At 31.9% G+C, this 20,527-nt stretch overlaps 1 protein-coding gene across 3 annotated transcripts in view; it reads right to left on the reverse strand.

Moving 5' to 3' along the window:
* LOC123564320 (glutamate receptor ionotropic, NMDA 2B-like) overlaps positions 1 to 20,527 on the reverse strand; it is a 150,982-nt gene that overhangs the window by 29,700 nt on the left and 100,755 nt on the right. For all 3 annotated transcript variants that reach the window (XM_045357821.2, XM_045357819.2, XM_045357820.2), the window contains exons 3-4: positions 10,792 to 10,994; positions 3,858 to 3,989 (exon numbers count right to left, since the gene is read on the reverse strand). In XM_045357821.2, coding sequence (XP_045213756.2) covers positions 3,858 to 3,989; positions 10,792 to 10,994 — 335 coding nt within the window. The remainder of the gene's footprint in view (positions 1 to 3,857; positions 3,990 to 10,791; positions 10,995 to 20,527) is intronic.

Here is a 20,527-nt window from a genome sequence, read left to right on the forward strand (position 1 = left end):
CTGTCCTTTACACATGACTCTTAAAAAAACACCTAAACGTGATTTATATGTAATTGTATTTATTCTTGGCTATACTACCCAAAGGTATATTTTCTCAACTTTCTGCCGTCTTGAAAGTAAACAGTAATCTTTTCTTCATTACATCTACCTTTCCTCTAGATAGAAACCGACCAATTCGCTTTTACTGACTAAAACGTATTGACAACTAGTTTGTTTCCATTAAGGTGATGTGTTCGATACCGTATGAAAAAAATTCAGCTATCTATTTAACGAGACACAAAATCTATAAGTAACGGTCCAGGTTACCAAGAAACAACCGCTGGAAATGTCCTTAATTCTGGTTTAGCCCTCACTAGCTATTATACGTATATATTTGTCTATCGTGGAAAGTTACGATACTTTCAAAGTTTTACAATCTACGAAAAGCATTTCTCATAGAGTCTGATCATACATAATTAAATTGCTTTATAAATGAGTATGAATGCGTGAGTTGGTAATATTGAATACTGGAAACGGAAAGGAACAGATTACTAACGATATTGAACTTGACCAAATATGACAAGATTGCCTTAACGACTTTGTTGAGTACTGTAAAACTTGGAATTTAATAACAAATAAAGAAAAAACCAAAGTCATGATTTTTGGATCAAGAGTAGATAGAAATTTTTCTTTTAAAATTGAAGATACAACATTGGATATTGTCAATACATACAAATATCTAGGAGTATACTTCGCAAAATCTGGAAGTTTCCTAACTGCAAGAAAACATCTTGCACAACAAGCAAGGAAAGCAATGCATCTTCTTTATGCAAGAATCAATAACCTGAATTTACCACTAGACTTAATCTTAAAGCTCTTTGATAACACAATTTTGCCAATACTTACATACTCATCTGAAATATGGGGTTATGAAAGTACTATTATATTAAAAAGAATACATACTGAATTCCTAAGGAAAATTTTTAAATTAAGAAAAAGCACACCATTGTATATGCTTTATGCCGAACTAGGAAGATATCCATTAGAAATAACTAAATAGTGCAGAATGATTGCATTTTGGAATAGGTTAATGACAGGCAAACAAGATAAATTATCTTACCGTATATATAATTACATGTTAAATCTTCCAAATCTTGAATCAAAATGGATAAACTATATAAAAAACATTTTTAGACAAACCGGCAGAATGGATATCTGGTTAAATCAGCATGAACTCCAAAATAAAAATATAAAGTACATTATAAAACGTACCTTGCTTGAACAAAATCTACAAAATTGGCAAGCATCTTTACAGAATTCAACAAAGGGTCTTAACTTTTCAATTTATAAAGAAACAATTGAATTGGAGAAGTACCTAATAACATTGACTAAATATGAGTCATCCATGCTTATTAAATTTAGAACAGGTAACCACTTCTTTCCAAACGAAACAGGGAGATGGGCAGGCCAAGATATTAATCAAAGAACATGTCCACTGTGTTTAAGTAGAGATGTGGCGGATGAGTTTCATTATCTACTAAAATGCCAGTTTTTCCATGAACAAAGAAAACTGTTTATTAAAAGATATTATTATACTAGAACAAATATACTGAAATATAAAGAACTGCTTACATCCAGGTCAATAAAGGAATTAAAAAACCTCTGTAAGTTCATAAAAATTCTATTTCAGACACTTAAACGATAAAATTTGTACACACAATTATTATATATAAGCTGCCGCAACCGAATGAATAAATAGTGAAAATATTTAAAATAAAAATAATCTATAAGATATATGACAAAACATTCCATACCGCATTGTATTTACCTGTACAATTTCCTTTTTTTGTATATTTTTGTTTGTTTGTTTGTTTTTGTTTTGAACTGTGTATCTATCTCATAGAAGCATGAAATCTATATGAGCTTTGAATGTACACTATACAAGAAATTCTGTTCTGATTCCCCATTAAAAAGTTTATTTTATATTTATATAAGGTATGAAAGGTCTTGTAATAAGTGTAGGTTTTCATAATAAGCATACAGTAACCCTATGTTAGATTCTGCTCTGCTTTGTAATGAAAAATAATAATGTGTAACAAAATTTCTAAAGTATTACTCACAGGTCATGAATTGTACTGTTACATCATGCCTTGATTTTTCTGTTTTGACCACATATTGAGCATGTTGAGAGATGCAAAATTTATTCCAGTGTTAATCAATACGAATATACACTTTCACACCGCGTCATATAGATTTAAAACACTTTTTTATTTCTTTTGAATTTACTTTAACGAGAATTTCTTGTCTATGAATAAATTGCACGCTTCTGACCCGTATCTGGGTTTAATACACAACTGACACAGTTTCAATTGACACAGCGCGTGACATAACGACCAATCAAAATAGATTATTTAAATAGAATTGTTTGGAAATCCAAAATTATAGTCTGTTTCTCTAGATCGCGTGTGCATCAAATATGTTTTAAAAAAAATAGGTCAAAGTATACATTCCCCCTCATTTCATTTCCTTGAATGAAATCCGCTTTTTAGTTCTTTTTCAGTTTTTTTTCTATTTTTGTATAATATATTGTATCTTATATCTCAAGTCAATGTAAATTTTGTCTTTTTTTTTGTAGCTTCTACACCATGTCACATTTTTGAGATATATACAATGTATTACTGTATACTCTTGTGTCTCTTTGTGATTTGAGTTTAATAAAGGTAATGTTGTTGTTGTTTGTTAATGACAGATTCAAACTGGTGATATAGTTTCTGGAGTAAGACATTTACTGAAACAAATGTCCTGCTGTAAACTTTTAAGTTGCTAGGTTCTGTAATATTTGTAGACAATTAAGCTGATTATTTGTTATGCAATGCAAGAGTGTGAAGTGTAGATAATTTCTAACAAGGTCTTTGTTCCATTGTTTACCACTTCCTTCGATCACTATCATAAATGTGATAAGATCTAAAGAAGACTGTATAAGAATAATTTGCATAATTCGTATATACTGGTTGTCAAGATCCTAATCTGTGATTTCATTGGTTGGAGATCTTAAACCGAAAAGATAAGAAATAATGCAGCAGCCAGGTAAAATGACAGTCATTAGTTAGTGGACATCCACAGAACAAGCGTGTTATACTGTAATGTTTAATTTCTTCTTAGTTCGGTTAACCGACGTTAAAAGTGACACTAAATTTCTTATTTAAATATATTAACTGGATAACCAGTGTTCAAAAGCTGACTACTGACTTTGTTATAATAAATTTATACCTTCTGTTAATTTGAACTATTGTGACTAAAATAAAAATAGTAAAATTGCACAGAAACGTTCGTTCTACATACACCCGACATCCTAGAATTGACGGCAACACACAAATATGACTTTGTAACAGTTGCTATTACAAACCATTTTGTAATTAGCAGCTTAAAGTAAGTAAAATCCAACGAAATATGAAATAAATCAAAATTAAAGATTTTATCAGACATCCTTCTGATGTTTTGCTCCTAATATCATAAAATAGTTGGGACTAGTTAATGAAGTTCATGAATTTCTATTGCTAATAATTCTGAATATATTTCAAAATGCAATTGCTGCCTCAGTATGTTACAGCAACGTTTAAACTTCTTAAATAATATAAGTAATGACCAAAGAAGAATGTTTAAGAAAATCAAGGGGTACGACAATGTGATGATCCCGTCTTTGGTATATTTTTTCTCAACTGTTCTCACTCTGTCTATCCGTTCGTTCGTTATTTATACATAAACAAAACTAATCGGAAAGCATTTTGTCTTACAACAAGTATATTCTTATTGTTTGCCTTTGTCTTATATTAAAATTGACACGTCTTGATAAACAAAACAATTAGATATCAGCTTACCCAGCATGTAGTATAATAACGCGAGACACCGAATCTTTAACGATCTTTAAGGCCGCTTTGATAGCCGCTTCTGTCTGTTCATAGTCATCAGTATCGCCAATATCAGCGGTGACAGACGATAATATATTGTACCTGAAAAAGTAAATGACCACTTGACAGACAGATGTAATGCATTAACTAGTGCAATGAATTGTTATACGAAATGAATTTATTATAAATTAGGACGATATTGGTTAACAAATAATACTGTTACAACAACAAAACAAACAAAAATTATCGGTAAAACCAATGGATGCTCCTCGAAGTATTACTATCAAATTTAATTTAAAAGCACAAAATCGTAATTCATCGACTAAGCGCATATTTCGTCTAAGTAGTGGAATTTCCGAAAAGGTTTCTTAGGACTCCAGCAAGTAGTTGTTGAGAAAACGCGCGAACAAGATATGCATATCTCCTTTTGGGAATAAAGCTTATTACGAAGTTTCACTGAATTCCAGCAAAAGGTTGCTGAGAAATACTCCGGACAAGAATTCAGGACGGACGGACGAAGCGACGACAGTTATGCTCTCCATTTTGGAAAGCATATAAAGCAGATTTATTTTATTCTTATTCCGGAACAGTAAATTGAGCCAGTCTTTACATTGTCGAAGACTATATATGACTGACACGGAGACTAGATAGCAGCGAAAAAAGAAGAACAAAAGAACAAAAATTATTGTTACACGATTGCAAGGAAAAACTGTTGAAAAAGCCGCTACCCCCCCCCCCCCCCCCCCCCCCCCACACACACACACCACACACGTTTTGCAAAAAATGTTCAAATACCACTAACACAATGGTGGAACTAGTCAGTAATTTATTGTAATAACCTGGCCCTATCTATACTGCAGGGTGAAACTGTGCTCTAAAATTGTCTAGCTAAATACTTAAAAAGATGATTGTCTTTATCTAACATCATTTAAAATGCTGATTATTTGACGAAAACAAGATATCAGATATTCACCCTTACAACACAGTTTATCGTTTGATATTTGACATAGTAGCACAGTCATTATCTAACATTGCGTGAAAGATACGAAAGCGAATTCTTTCGAAACAGAGACAGAAGAAGAAAGTATTTATTTATGCTTTTGTTTTAGTGAGAATAAACAATCGGGTGAAACACAATATAGGGAGCATTTAGAATATCGCATTGTTATACATGGTTTTCAAAAATTTCCTAACCCTTTATTGCAATTTAACATTTACACTTCATAACACTAAATATGAAGAAGTTCTGTGCCAAATTTTATTGATCTAGCTCAAATAGTTTTCAAGCAGTGGCAAAAAACGCATCTAGAAAAAGTCATTTTTGAAGCGTTATGTTGTTGCACTTAGAAATTTCCATATTTTCCAAATAAAATAATGGTAAGATATTATATATTTCCATGTAAATGTGTGTTATCAGCATAAAGACAATTTTTTAAGGATTATTTTGGTGTTTGATTTATCATGATCGGATGAAAATTGTTGAAGCTGTCGAGAAAAATGTGAAATGGGTAAGATGTTATGCAGTTTTTCACCGAAATTCCTTCCTTTTGTTATAATGATTAATTGCAATGTTAACATTATTTTTTCTTTAATATTTTGGTCCAGAATCATTTCTCTGTTGTAATAGTACTTAAAGAAAAAAAATCAAAATCTTGTATTTCTGAAATTTATTTGTATGAATTTTTAAAATTGAAAATCAGGTTTTTATGAAAAGATGTAGAGTCCGTAACCAATTGTATTTTATAGATTTGTAAGATATTATGAGAGTCTTTATTGATTTTTTCTTATCATATTTAACTGTTGACATTAAATTTTTATGCTATTTCCTTTATTGTTAACTACATTTTTGCTCTAGCACCACTAATATGGTTACGGACACTACAAAAACCCTGTAGTGTCCGTAACCTGTCTTTCAATGGTGTAAATAAACATTTTTAAAAGTTTTATTTATAGCTGTTCTTATGAAAGTAATAACTGATTTCACAAGTTAATTAATCAACTTTATTTTTCATCAACTTGTTGATGTTGCAACCACATTGGAAAACCCTTATTTCGGCATCTTTATATACAGCATCATTTTCTGTTGCTGCAGCATGAAATTGAAAGATGTCATAGCAAACATTGAAACGATGAGAGATAAAGGGTCACTACTTTTTTCAATTTGGAAGGTTCACTGATGACAAATTTAGTAAAGTCTATTAATAATTTCACTACAAAAGGTAAATTTTGTCTATTTGATAATGCTACTTGAAACTGTAGTGTCCGTAACCAGAGCTGAAAAAATTAAAACTTGCATTTTTTTTACAGAAAAAAGAAAAATTATCATTTCAAATTTTATTAATATTGAGAAAAAACAAATATATGTATTTGTTGACAAATATTTTAAGATATAAAAATATAGATACAGTTCAAAAGTACTAAAAATCGTGTTTATCATCTAAATTGCAGATTTATATTAAAAATGTAAAGATGTGATAATGACAATTAACAGTTATTCACTTAGACAAATTTCTTCAGGAGCATCATTGTTAAGATAATTCAAATTCATGTAGCTTACAATAATGTTTCTTTTCAAAATGTTTCAGAGGGGCGGTGTTATCTGGTTACGGACACTACAGAAATTAATACAATGTAAAAAAAACATCCAGTATTACTGAAATTTTTGTTTGGATTATTATACATCTTACAGTTCAAGTGAATAAATCTTTACAAGTATTTATGATTAAAAGTAATATCTAAAAACTTGCAAATGAAAGAAAAATCTCTTCAAGAAGTACTAAGTACAAACCATGTGATGACAGGTACATGTATATTCATTTAGATGAGATTTTATATTTATGTGATGGGCATATAGTGTTGCTGCTCTATGTATGTACGTCCGTCAGTCCGTTCAAAATATTGTGTGTCCAACTCCTCCCACCATTAGATTGCTCTGCTTCAAACTTTCATAGATGAACAACCTTGATGTGTAGATAACCATAAAAGAAGGAATTTCTCAGTGACTATTTTAACCACAGTTATGATACTATATTTTTATATAGAAATATATCTAGAAAAATCTTTTGTGTCCAACTCCTCCCACACTATTAGCCTGATTCAAACTTTTCATAGATGAACAAGCTCAAGATGTGTATATTACATTAAAGCGATGATTTTTTTCTGTGACTATTTTACTACAGTTATGGCCCTTTGATAGTTTCTGTTTAATCATAAGGAATATAGAGAAACATTTTTATGTGTCCAACTCCTCCAACACTAGTAGCCTGATTTGTTTCAGACTTTCACGGATGAACAAACTTGATGTTCAGATGACCGTAAAGGGAGAAATTCTTTCTGTGACTGTTTTTACTCCAGTTTATGGCCCTTTTTTTTGCTATAGAATATAGTATGATAGGGGAAAATCCTGTCAACGATTCCCAAACTTTTAGCCTGATTTGCTTCAAACTTTAACAGATGAACAAGCTTTATGTGCAGATGAAGGGAAGGAATCTTCTCTGAGTACATTTTTACTGGCAGCAGTGATGATCATTTTTGCTTTATAGAGAATGGGCAATGGCATGTGTATGTGTGCACATCTGTGTCGTATGGTTATAATATCTAAATTTATATTGCAATTCAATTGCTTTATAATAAAGTAAAAGTATGTCTGATTTCATTGTGCATTTTTGATTCAGATATAGTTTTGATCTGATGAGGCAGCTGCAGTGCTGAAACTTTAAAGGCACAAAAATGCTGAATAGGTTAGAAGAGGTTAAATGGCAAGAAAGGCAGAAACTCACTCCAGGCCAATGTGAAAATTAAAAGAAAAATGAGAGAGAAAGAAAGATTGTAGAAAGAGACAAGAAGTAGGGAAGAATAACTCAAAACTAGATTAGTTAAGAAAGCAGAACTAATATCAAAATCACATGACGAAGGAAAAACGAGTAAAAAGAAATTTATGTGTCCGCACAAACAGGATCTGTCATAGGAGATAAGAGACAATATTGTTGCATTTATAGATGAATCTACTATGACTGATAATAGGGCTACATTTTCAACACCAAGACATCTGAAAATTTGAAACAAAAAGTTACAAAAAGATTATAGATATGTGTACTTCCGTTAGATAATTCATATTGTAGTGTCCATAACCATGAACTTAATTTCTTTTTTCTGGTTAGTGACATTCTTGAGTAAATAAGTGTAAGTGTTGTGTGATATGAATACAAAGTATTGATAATAATGTATCACTTAGAGAACTTAATTTTGCTTGTTAAGTTATAAGATTTCATGAAAACAGGAAGTTTTCAGATTTTGTTGTTCTGTTTTCTTTTTCATTGGTTTTAATTTGGCAAGTTGTATATTTCTGTTTGAAGAATATCAAATTTAAATACACTTTCCATTCAGATATCATTTTAACATTATACCAAATAATTCATGAGTGGATTTAATGTTTTTAACATAATCTAATGCAAAACCATTCTTGAGGCTTTTTGTAGTGTCCGTAACCAATTACTTGTATCTATCAATATTTAGGATTTTTTTGAAAATTAATCACTTTCCCTTTAATCTAAGTCATTTTGTTTCAACAAAGACAGAATCTGTGTTGCTTTTTCATTAAGTTTACATTATTAAAACTGAAATTGAAGATGTCAGATGATTTGAAATATACATGTTTTTTAGCAACAAAGTAATATCCAACAATATGTTTCTTTTTTCAGTATCTATACCTTTCCCAGTCCTATTTCTGCCTTGCATTATGTATTTCCATGTGTTTGTCTTACAAAACAGTAAAAATAGTTCAACTTTATCATAAATATGAAGCTTTATTTTACAAAATGTACCACTTGTAGTGTCCGTAACCAGCAAAAATATGCATTTTATCAGCCTTTAAAAATTACATTTCCGATGCAAGTACCAGCAAACCACTTAAGTTGCTTATACTTCAAGCACTCTACTATGTAGAAAAATACTTTTTTTGCCAAAATTAAGAACTTAATATTTCACCTCCAAGTGCAACACTACTGTTCCCTATATTGTGTTTCACCCGAATGGAAGGATGTGTTATTATATGTGTTCATGTTTTGCTAAAAGCCAAGCCTGGAGTAATAACAAATTACATTTAGTGACAGCATGAGTTCCATTAATGTGTAATGTTTCCTATTAAATTGCACAGTTGTCTAGGGCTGACAATTCCTGAACAAAACGCTTTTTACAATGACACAATGAAACCGCAATAAACAATCTGTTGACAGTATCTATCCAAATACAAAAAGTAATTTGATAATATTACTAGGTAAACAGATTTTAGGTACAGGAATGATTGCACTTTATGCATGAATCGAAATTCAAAATCATTGTCTACAACAGAACTCTGTAACCTCCTCGTCGTATTTACAATATAAATGTAACACTCTCATCTCTCCCGAATGTTGCTGGCAAACTTAATAGAAGCTGTATTAGTGAACAATGATTTGTTCGAGTATATATATATATATACATGTATCACAATTCAACTCTACTAAGTATTCATTTTTAAATATTAATCGTGCTACATTGCACATTGACAAACGTTCCATTCCATTGCAGTTGATGTCAAGTCTGAATATGATGTCTATTCTTTCTCTATTATTTTATCTTTGTTGTTTGTGCTTTTAAAGTATTTCAATTTATCAAGGGCTGAGCTTGTATCTTGTTATTTATTTATATACAGTTACTACAGTTCGATATCGACGTAGATAAACGCTTTATTATTTGTTAAATGCATAAGTAAGTTAAACTGCGATCATGTAAGTGTCAGCTTCCTCTATTAATTTTGCAATTTGTCTTGACGTATGTAAACCTAAAAGTATTGCATCCCATTTATAGTTTTCTTCGTATACTCCTTCTTTCACATCTCTTTCTATCCAGCTAGTCTATTTTCGACTCACATGCGTATCTTACGGGCTCAACAGATTGTCCGCACTCTTTGTCAATGCCTTCATTCATTAAGATTGAAAGCTTCTCTCTGTGACGTATGCCAGTATGGCTTCAATTGTCTCGTAAAACACTGTCAATTTAATGGACAAGGCGGTAGACACTTTATAACTGATTTACCAGTTACTTGAATCGCTTATGCTAGCCCTGCAGGCATTGTCACTGAGATAGCATAAGACGATTTATTCAATTTCTTTAACTGCTGTATAAAGAGGTCTAGATTCCAGAAAAGATATCGGAAATATGCAGTCCAATTTCATTTCTTTGCATAACGATATCTGAAAACACATACAGTGATAAGTGGAAGTTAGCACGCCTTCCGACAAGCAGGAACGAGCTATTATAGGACAGCAGTCCTCATTAGATGAATCCCACTAACACACTAAGACATGTTAGACAGAATACAAAGTGCTCATATGAAATATAACAGAAGTAGATAAAATACAATATCAGAAGGCAAAGCGACAAGAGAACACATTTAGGGCTCACTGAACAGGCCAAACCACGAACAAGTATCAAGACATCAGTCCCGATGGGCTTTTAAAATATCGATCACTGAATCTGCCACACAATCATAGAATAATTGAAGACTATTCGTAAGGAAACTGCGCATACATAATACTACAGTAGTATTTCAGTATTCGTTAATTGCCTATCGACATTCAGAAATTTGCAATTAACAATATCTCCCTTGTAATAACAGTGAATGGGTCAAGTTCAGTTTCAGTTTTCCGTGTACGGCTAGAAACTAATAATTTACAAAGCCGGATGACTGTTGGCGTAATATCATTCATCCAGTCGTCAAATATAACCGAAGTTCAGCTGAGAGATTAAACAGGAAACAAGATGGCCTAGATTGTTACGGCGTATTTTCAAACACGTGTTTAAGATACAAGTGCCATTACTATATTCAGGAAGGTGGTAATGCAACAGAGATGAGAAAACATACTTAGCTTTTGTTGTAAATCCTTGAGATACACTTGTTCTTCTCACCATGTCTCTCATACAGTTGATGAAATCTACGTGACTGGTAATTTTCGTGGTAACAAGGGAAAAATCTGTCCAGTTGTAGCGATTTAGTATTTTCTGCATTGCTTGGCACTGATGGTATATAGTTGGTGCAATTTGGAGAACCCTGGAATCTTCATTACTCTGCAAAAAAAGGCACTTATAAATAAAGTACGTAAGAAAATCTTTAGGAAGCATACTACAAAACCAAACAAAATAACAATAGACTTGGTTTGATAATGAAATGTGCAAAACCCCTCACAGCCCCTAGCACCGGCTTAAGCGAAACTCTGTTATAGTTAAACTGCATGAGATGAGCGAAACTATCCAAAAGAAAATTGACTGAATGAAGTTAATATCAGCACGTTTTTAACAAATTAATAGTGAAATATGAACACCGATTTGCTAAGTAAATGTTATTGGCATTGTGGAATGCGATGCTACGAAAGCTTTCAAAACAAGTGCGTTGACAATGTTGTCTTAAATATTACTTATATCCACTATTTTGAGCGGTCAAAAATAACTGAACAGGAGAAGTGTTCAAAAGAACGTAATAAAACAGAATTAGACGCGTTGAGGCAATGATGCAGTGAAGAACTGGTAAGACGTTCTAATTTTTCTTCTTGCTTTATGTCTGCCAGATTTCTTTTACCTTATGCTAATTATTTTAAACAGCATTTCTTGACATGATCTGTGTTCTGTTTTAATGCGTAAACACTTCCGTAATAAAAGTGGTATTAGAAATATGTGTTATATTATACTGCGAAAAATATGTCTTTACCTAAAAAGTACATCACTGAATCATTTTACAGGCTATTTCGAGGCGTTTATGCTCGCTGGCATTCTTGACAGCCACAAACGGCATATCTTACAATGATGAGATTTATGATTTTATATATAACTGTATCATGTTAGTCCATGACATTAACTGTATCATGTTAGTCCATGACATTCAATAGTGTATATAACGGAATAAATGTAAAACTAACGATGGTTATATATCTATTTTATTTCGGTAAACATAACATGTAAATATTGCCCTTGGCAGACACTGATGCTGGGATTGATTTCCGATTGAGATATCATCGAAAGTTTAGAGGATATATCTTCATAAAACATACTGAAAATACCTATTCTACTGCAGCTTGGTTATTTATTGTGCTTTATTTATTGAACTATGCAATGGAAGAAAAGTTATAAACAATACAAAACTCCTTTATGAACACGATACGGGCAGGCTAAATATTTTTTTGCTGATGTAAAATTAAATGTGTCATGTTAACAAAAATAATTTTGTGTAAAGTAGAATCTAGAACTCTTTTTAAAATATTCATCTAGACTGAAGTGTTATTTTCATATTATCATACTGAGTAATAGTAACGAATTGTTTCTCAAAACTACCAAAAAAGCAACTTCTAATTTTCATATTTTACACTTGATGACGTCATTGAAAACTATATATATGACGTAATTGTTACGCCTGGCATCAATGTAAAGGTCTTTTATGTCTCCCAGAAATGACTTTTTATTTATTTGGCTGAAACAGGGAGAATATAAATCCACCATACCAGTTACGTTGTGGTTATAAGAAAATTAAACCTCAGTTTTAGTTATGTCCAGTGCCTCGTAGAACCTCTAATCTTTATTTATATAGTCTCAGATATGTGTCTGTACAGGTAATGAGTGCATCATCTGCCAAGGGCACTGTGAAGGCCAAATCTTTTCCTTTTTTAAATATTCATCATCAGATTTCGTATCTGATTTATACGTGTGAATCTTGAAATTGCAGTCCGGGTTCTTTGGTCACATTTAATCTGTGTCCCCGCGGGTGGAGGTATGAACGGCAAGCAAGAAATGACCCATAGACAGTTTATTCGTAAACAAATGTATAGTTTGAGTGCATGTTCAGAGTAGCATTTGCCGTAAACTTATTGCTAAGATATTTCTGTTATTATCAGCAACAACCACTCTTTCAGTCCTTTCGAATTACACATTCTCTTAATCAAATATAAAATATTATTCTTTCAACATTCAATACCTTCTATACAAGAATTCAAAGATTGATTAAACCGTTACCAGGCCAGTTTCTTTATACAAAGATTATAGCACTGACATGTGTCTCTTTTTGTAACGAAACAAGTTTGCATGTTACAACGAAGGAAAAGACAGAGTACGCACTCTTGTGTTATAAGTTGAAGATTGAATAGATCGTATGTAATATAAAGACATATAATGTTGAGTTTAAAATGTTTTGAAATATGCCAGTCAAAACTGTTTTACTCGTGTAAATTCTGATATATTGTTTAAGATTAGTTTTTCCTCAAGGGAATATGATAACACAGTTTTCGGAATTATTTATAATGATGTTGTCCTTAAAGACAAAACTGAATGAGAATGAGCATGCAAACAGAAAGCTATTAAGGTAGTAGAGGTGTAATAGAGTACCTCCTTTTTGAAGAGTATTCAATTACTAACATAAACCCACTTTTACTACAATTCTCAGGGGGCGTAGGTTCAAACCCTACTGGGACCAAATTTTTTTTCTTTTATTTTCCATTTTTTTCTCGTAAGTTTTTACTTCTTTCAAGACCTATGATTGATTTATTGTACAAAAATGGGAAAAAAATAATTTGATAAGCGATTTTTTGCTATTTAAAGTGAATTTACTACTTAAACAGAAGGGGTAGAGTTACACATCTTTAAAAATATTGAATTACATGTGGTAAAAGTTCTCTATTTTGCTTTCACTCTTTAGATTACATCTTGTGGAAGAAATTTAGGTAGGTTTTACGTCTGCCCCAAGGTCATTTTTGAATGAAGTAAGCAAAATTCAAAACAGAAACACAGGATTCAATCTTATTTTTTCAATGTTGAAGTTAGAATTCTTTATCATTAAGTCCGTTTACTTAAGGAACCCTACATAAAATGATATTCATATTTTTATTTTGTGTTTTATATTTGTTTACCAATAGTTTGATGATTCTTGTATTAAAATTAATGGTAAAATGTGTTCTCTGCAAACGTTTTGTAAAGTGGTCATCACTTTGAATTTCGCTCTACTTGAGCTAGAGGAGATACCATAAGTTATACAAAATTTTGAAAAAACGGCACGGTAAATGTTATTAAAAAATGGCAAAGCAGTGCAAAACACGGTCATCTTTAAGAATATACCAAGCAAATGCTATTTTGCAAACATTGCTATTACACCCCTACTACCTTAAAAGGCTATTTGTCAAACACGAATTATTTTCAAATGTATATCCATGTCATTTTTGTGGTTTATTTAAGTAATTGCATCGACCTCATGCAACTCATTTTCTGCACATCTCTGTCCAATGTGTGTAAGAAATCATGTGAATACTGCACTTTTGTAAACACCGATGATGGCAATGTTTCTTAGTTAAGAGCATCGTTAGACTTCAGTATTGTCTTGATTACAGTTTTAATTATAGGCAACAGAAAACAATACTAAAGATAGAAAGTTTGTAATACAGACAGGTCAGTGATGCATCTCTGGGATTGTCCTCTAAACGGAAGACATGGACTAACCGAAAGTTATTGGACCAGCGGAAATCAAACCAGATAAACAAACATTTGTTATAGACAAAGTTTGCTATATACGATATTTCAGTGACGAAAACAGAATAAATCTTGTAATTAATACATAACATATTAAGAGATTTATTTACTACCCAACATATCATTAAAAATAATATAATTAACTTGTAAAAACAATTGATCCCCTGCTAGTTCGATGCAAGGGGCAGTTTCATATGGCGATGGCAATGAACAGTTTTGTTTCGTAGCCGGTGAACTTTTTCTTGATAAAAAGAGGTTTCTGAATGTAAGAAGTAGATGTATTTCAAAGGCATTTATATGAAATTGGTTATTTGTGATTTTATTACACTCCCACGAATAATCAATTTGTGTAAGAAAATATACGCTTGAATCGAATTCTCTAGCTCCGTAGTGGCGGTCCGGTTTAAAAACTAGCATGGAAAAACTGATAAATGTACATAACAAACTGTTTTATCTACACAACAAATTATAATTTGTACCGAACATACTAGAAAATGCACATGACAGCCTATCAATTGGACAGCACAAACTATGAAATTTACTGGACAAACTAGTCAATGTACATAACAAATTGTTTTATCTACATGACAAAGTATAATTTGTCCCGAATATGTTTTATCTACATAACAAATTATTATTTGTACCGAATATATTGGAAAATGCACATGACGAACTATTACTTGTACAGAACAGATTAGTCAATGCACAACACAAACTAAGCAATGTACCCGACAAACTAATAAATGTATATAACAAATTGTTTTATCTACATGACAAAGTATAATTTGTCCCGAATATGTTTTATCTACATAACAAATTATTATTTGTACCGAATATATTGGAAAATGCACATGACGAACTATTACTTGTACAGAACAGATTAGTCAATGCACAACACAAACTAAGCAATGTACCCGACAAACTAATAAATGTATATAACAAACTGTTTTATCTACATAAATTATAATTTGTATCGAATATATTGGAAAATGCACATGACGAAGTATTAATTGTACAGCACAAACCAGCAAAAGCACAACACAATCTGGAATGACTACGTAATTAAATAAAAAAATATCATGTCAAGGCAGTCTACGCGTTCCATACGCTTACATTTAAACCATCAATATGTGCTTTCGAAATGCATATTCACATGTTTTAGAGTTTATGGATCGAAACTATTTCTTTCTGGTGCAGTCATCAAACTAAAAAATAAAGGATATTTCAAAGTGATGCCCGTCAAAAAATGCTTTCTTTTCTGCTCTTTGATTGCTTTCCTGTTGTATGAAACTGAATTTTCTCGGTTGGTGCCATTACTAGTGGCCGGGTCAGACATCAAAAATGAAAAACAATGCAATGGTCATTTAGGACATACATTGCACTGGCAAAAAAAGGGTTAAACATGATAATGACCCCGGTACTACAGCCGAACACATCACTTGGATTGGAGTTATTTTAAATTGTTTAGTGTAGATCTCGTCGATCAGTTGTGAATCTACAGAAGTTTTCGATGTTGCGTATAATTCAAGAAAGATGCGTTGTTTATAGCATCTAGGCTGGATGCAAAATACAATATACTAATTTCATGCATCTTTACACTGAATTTGACGTTTGGTTTCATTCTATTCTTTTATTCAACCTAAAACGATACGTATCGGTTTAGGCTAAAGTTTCCAGATTTAAACTCGTAAAGAACTCTCAGTTTTCATTTGTCCGAGACTCTACTTTACAAGAGTTCTACAAAATATTTGTCATATTCTAATTCCTGTAATTATATGCTTTTTTATTACAGATAGTTTACTTAATCAGCAGGTATGTGTTAGACGAGTATTAACGGGACAAATCCATATATTTTATGCGAAAATTCATTTCATTCCACAATCCGTGAAAGTGACTAGTAAAGTAGTACAAACTTATTGACTAAGAATTTCGCAAGATATTCTTTGAAATAACCAAATATACTGCGCATAGGGCAGTAAATAAGGCAGAAAATTTACATTCTACTTGCATTTTTACCAATATTTTACATTCATTTTCACCCACTTTATCATATGTAAGTGTAATATATATACATGTATATATGCGAAACTTGGTGGAAAAGAACATATTGAAAATTTTCACCCAAACTGCGGGCGAGAAGTATTTATTAAACTTCTGCTATGACCGGTACGTTTTGATTTCGCTCATACAGTTCTTCCCCCATTGTAAATATTAGTGTATTTTGTGACTTTTGTTCAAAAATGGATTGAAGTGATAGAATGAATAAATCTATATGACGGGAAAGTTTGATGTCAAAATGTTGAAACTTTTATCAATTAACATAGTGCTTTTAACATCTCTGGTCTGGTTAAGGACACGTCTCCCACATCGAGGAAACATCTTTGCCAAATTTTGATAAATAAGCACTTTTTTCCGTTTTCGTGTAACAATAAATTGAAAAAGAAACCGTTTACTGGTACATGCAATAAGCATTGCGTGATTTTAAGATTGTAAATCATGGCTATCCAAAATATCACTGCCGAGTTATCTACCAAGGGAATATAATGCACTGCGTTTCGGAAACTAATGACGCCTTTAAAGATAATTAGTTTCAAAACATGATGTATAGAACGTTAACTTTCAAATAAAAGAGAAATTGTTTAGGTTTTCATTTAAAACTATTCTGTATTTAATTTTCTGATACATCGTTTTGACATTTTAGTAATTTCTCAAACTATATTTTACTTGAAAGTTACCGTTCTATACATCATGTTTCGAAACTAATTATCTTTAATGGTGTTATATACGCTAGCTTTTTGAAGCCTTATTGAGATGTCTTTCGAACGTCCATGTAAATGTCACAAGGTGAGAAACTGCGCAGCAGACGTCGAATCCTTAGCCTTGGAAACCCAATGCTGCACCAGCGGAGCTACTCGGCCGCCGTGACGTGATAAATTTCTCATAGAGGCATAGAGGTATTGGTTTTATCTATAATATATTCATGTGCCGTTATCATATTTTAGGTAACTTTTTCGTCTCAATTCCAAACAAATCAATAATTTTCCAGCTACATATATATGTATAAGATTTCTTCAATACTGGATTTGCCAAGTGATGTTTATTTGATGTCGCGAAGGTATTGCACAGCCTGGATTATGAAGAGTTAACGGTGCATTTTCATATTGTGCTCATAACTATGTCTATTTCAACATTACCAGCGAAGATATGAATTATCTAAACAAAGGTCACTGATTTCAATCGTCACAACAGTATTCACAAGTTTTATCTCATTTTGGTCAATAGTTTTAACCAATTCTTTAAAAATGTGTAACAGTAAAAAAATAAATTATATTCGATGCGTTTAGTCAGTGAAAAATATCAATTTATTTTCAGTGTGTAATTCAATTTCATATATAAAATAATTTATTTAAGGAGTTCTTATGTCCCAGTTTCGTATTTTTTAAAAAAAAGATCAGTATTAAACTTAACAGCATTCATGTAATTACGAAAAAACCCACATAATGTTCATGCGTTATGTTAAAAATACTAATACACGACTTTTGATTGCGAAAGCAGCACTACATATCAATACAATTATTAGGTTATTTAACACTGTTCTGTACAATACGGAGATATATTTGGTCAAGTACCCATCTGAGAAAACCATACTGGACTAGCCGCTAGGCGAGTCCATTATGGTTTTCCCAGCTGGGTACGAGTTCAAATATATCTCGTATTGTACACTTCAATGTTAAATAACCTTTTTATTCATATTCTATTTTATTTTAGTTTAAATTAAAACCGATTATTTGAAATTGTATTTCTGCCTTCCTGATTTCAAGACGCATAATCAAACTCTGTATACAGAGTGCCTACTTCACCCGATTAACATTCGGAACATTTTCACGCGATTCGGGCTTTATCGTATGTTTAACATGGGACTTTTTGAACCGTCCAAATACGGAAAAATACAGTTTTTTTTGTACGAGTGTTTGCAAATGAACGTTCACGATTGGATAGATAAAATAGATATAGAATAATGCTACTTATTTTAATCGAGTGTTTTATATTAATGGAAATGAAACTGTCCCAAATACTACTCAATTAATAGCAATATACAAAATGGATATCTCACAGTGTAGTTGGGATGTGGCGGTAAGAGAAATAAAAGAACAAATGAAAACACGAAACTGTTCTATTAAACAGTTTTGTTACTTTAAGATAAGTCTATAAGATATAGACGACTATTATTCCGATTCTCCTCTCTGCGGAATGAAATAAATCACGTGCTATTTGTGATATCTGCCTATGAAATATCTGTTTTGAAGCCTATCTTATGGGTGCTCTCTACCGACAAAACTGAAATTTAGCAGACGATTTATTTGCGAAGCGAAGAATATCAATTGCAATACACAAATTCTGTAAAATATTTATGTTGTATTTTACAAATAAAAAGAATACGTATTGTAATGTGAACCCAGTATTGTGGCCGTACTACTTTACATAGTTTATATTCATGACGTGACCCAGTTTTAAGACCGATATACTCCCTTAAAAGTTTCTGAGAAGAAAGCATTTTTTACGTTTAATAGAATTGAAAGTGTTCCAAGTTTCGAATGTATTTATAGTCTGTACCTTTGTGACAGTTAATTTTTAATAAAACTACGAAACGCTACGGTGTCTCATAACTGACATGGCTTGAACGGCTGACAAACGATACTTACACTACTGTACTCCTGCGCGTGTATATTTCAGCTAAGTAATAGTTATTTATATAATAAAGGATCATTATAACAATAGCTTCATCTGGGATACTATATTCGGCTCTCGAGGATTTTGCCAGGCTGGATCATATTCGGCACTTGCGTGCCTCTTTTGATCCGTCATATCAAAATTAACTATTAAAAACACGTGTGGTATAACGTGTGTGTAGAGCACAGTCTTTTATTAAAGACTGATGCAAACCCAATAGTGTTTGTGTATTTTATTGCACAATGACATAATTATTTATAAGTTTGTGAATATAATGTGTTTCAGTCAATTCCTAATATGATCATGTTCTCGTACACTTATGTCCATTGAGTGCTTAAAACATGTAAGGATCTTTAAAATTCTAGCTTGATTAGTCTAAGAAATAAATGAATTTACACACGGCTTGAAACACTGCTTTTTGTTCCGATTGTTAAAATATCTCATTATGTACCAAAACAACTTTATAAAAGCAGTAAAAGATATATTTCTAAGGACTCTAACCCTATGTAATGAATTTATGTGTTCCTCAAATAAATCTCTAACACAATACAGGAAGAGTAACAAAATGTCATAAAATATCGCTTAAATTTGATTAACCACCTTTAATTGAACGTTTTCATTTTGCAGGAAGGAAATGATAAACGTTACTTATAGTGCAATTAATCACTTGTGTATAAATTTAGAAGTAATTGCATTTGATGAAGATATAAAAGTATCCAGTGTTAGCAAAATGTGAGAAAATTATTTTGATTACAAATGTATTTTTCACATAGCTGTATAGCCGAACATAATTTGCAGAACATTATCTTTTTTACTCCACAACAAGACGAATATGTGACTTGACCAGATTCATTACTGAAATGAGATAGAATCGAAGTGTTCTAGACTACCACACATAACTTCCCTGCTGTCAGACTGATAAAGCGACAGACCAGAATATATCACAGAGAAGAAAAGCAAAGTCAGACACTTTGGTTACAAGCAATCATCGTAAGCTAATGTTTCACCTGCGGTAATCATTAAGCAACCATGCAGGTATAACAATACCTAGGTATAAGTAACTACTTACGTAATAGATTACATTTTTGGTTGCGGGTTTATCTCGCTACAAAAGTTAAAGTGTATTTCTGACAATCATAGCATCCTTTTTTTATTCCCAATCACATCCAAAGGATGTTCATGTGCTACACAAAATAGTCCCATTCATGAACAATGCGGATGAATTATCAATGAACAAGTAGTTCTTATTCAACCTGTATCCACTCACACTGACCATTTAGATTATATAAGATCTATCAATGATAAGGTATTCCAGCCCATGGTTACATCACAAGCTGGGTCAGGCAGAGTTCATCTTAGATATGAGG

This window comes from Mercenaria mercenaria, chromosome 2 (assembly GCF_021730395.1).
Source record: "Mercenaria mercenaria strain notata chromosome 2, MADL_Memer_1, whole genome shotgun sequence".
In the NCBI taxonomy this organism is placed as follows: Eukaryota; Metazoa; Mollusca; class Bivalvia; order Venerida; family Veneridae; genus Mercenaria; species Mercenaria mercenaria.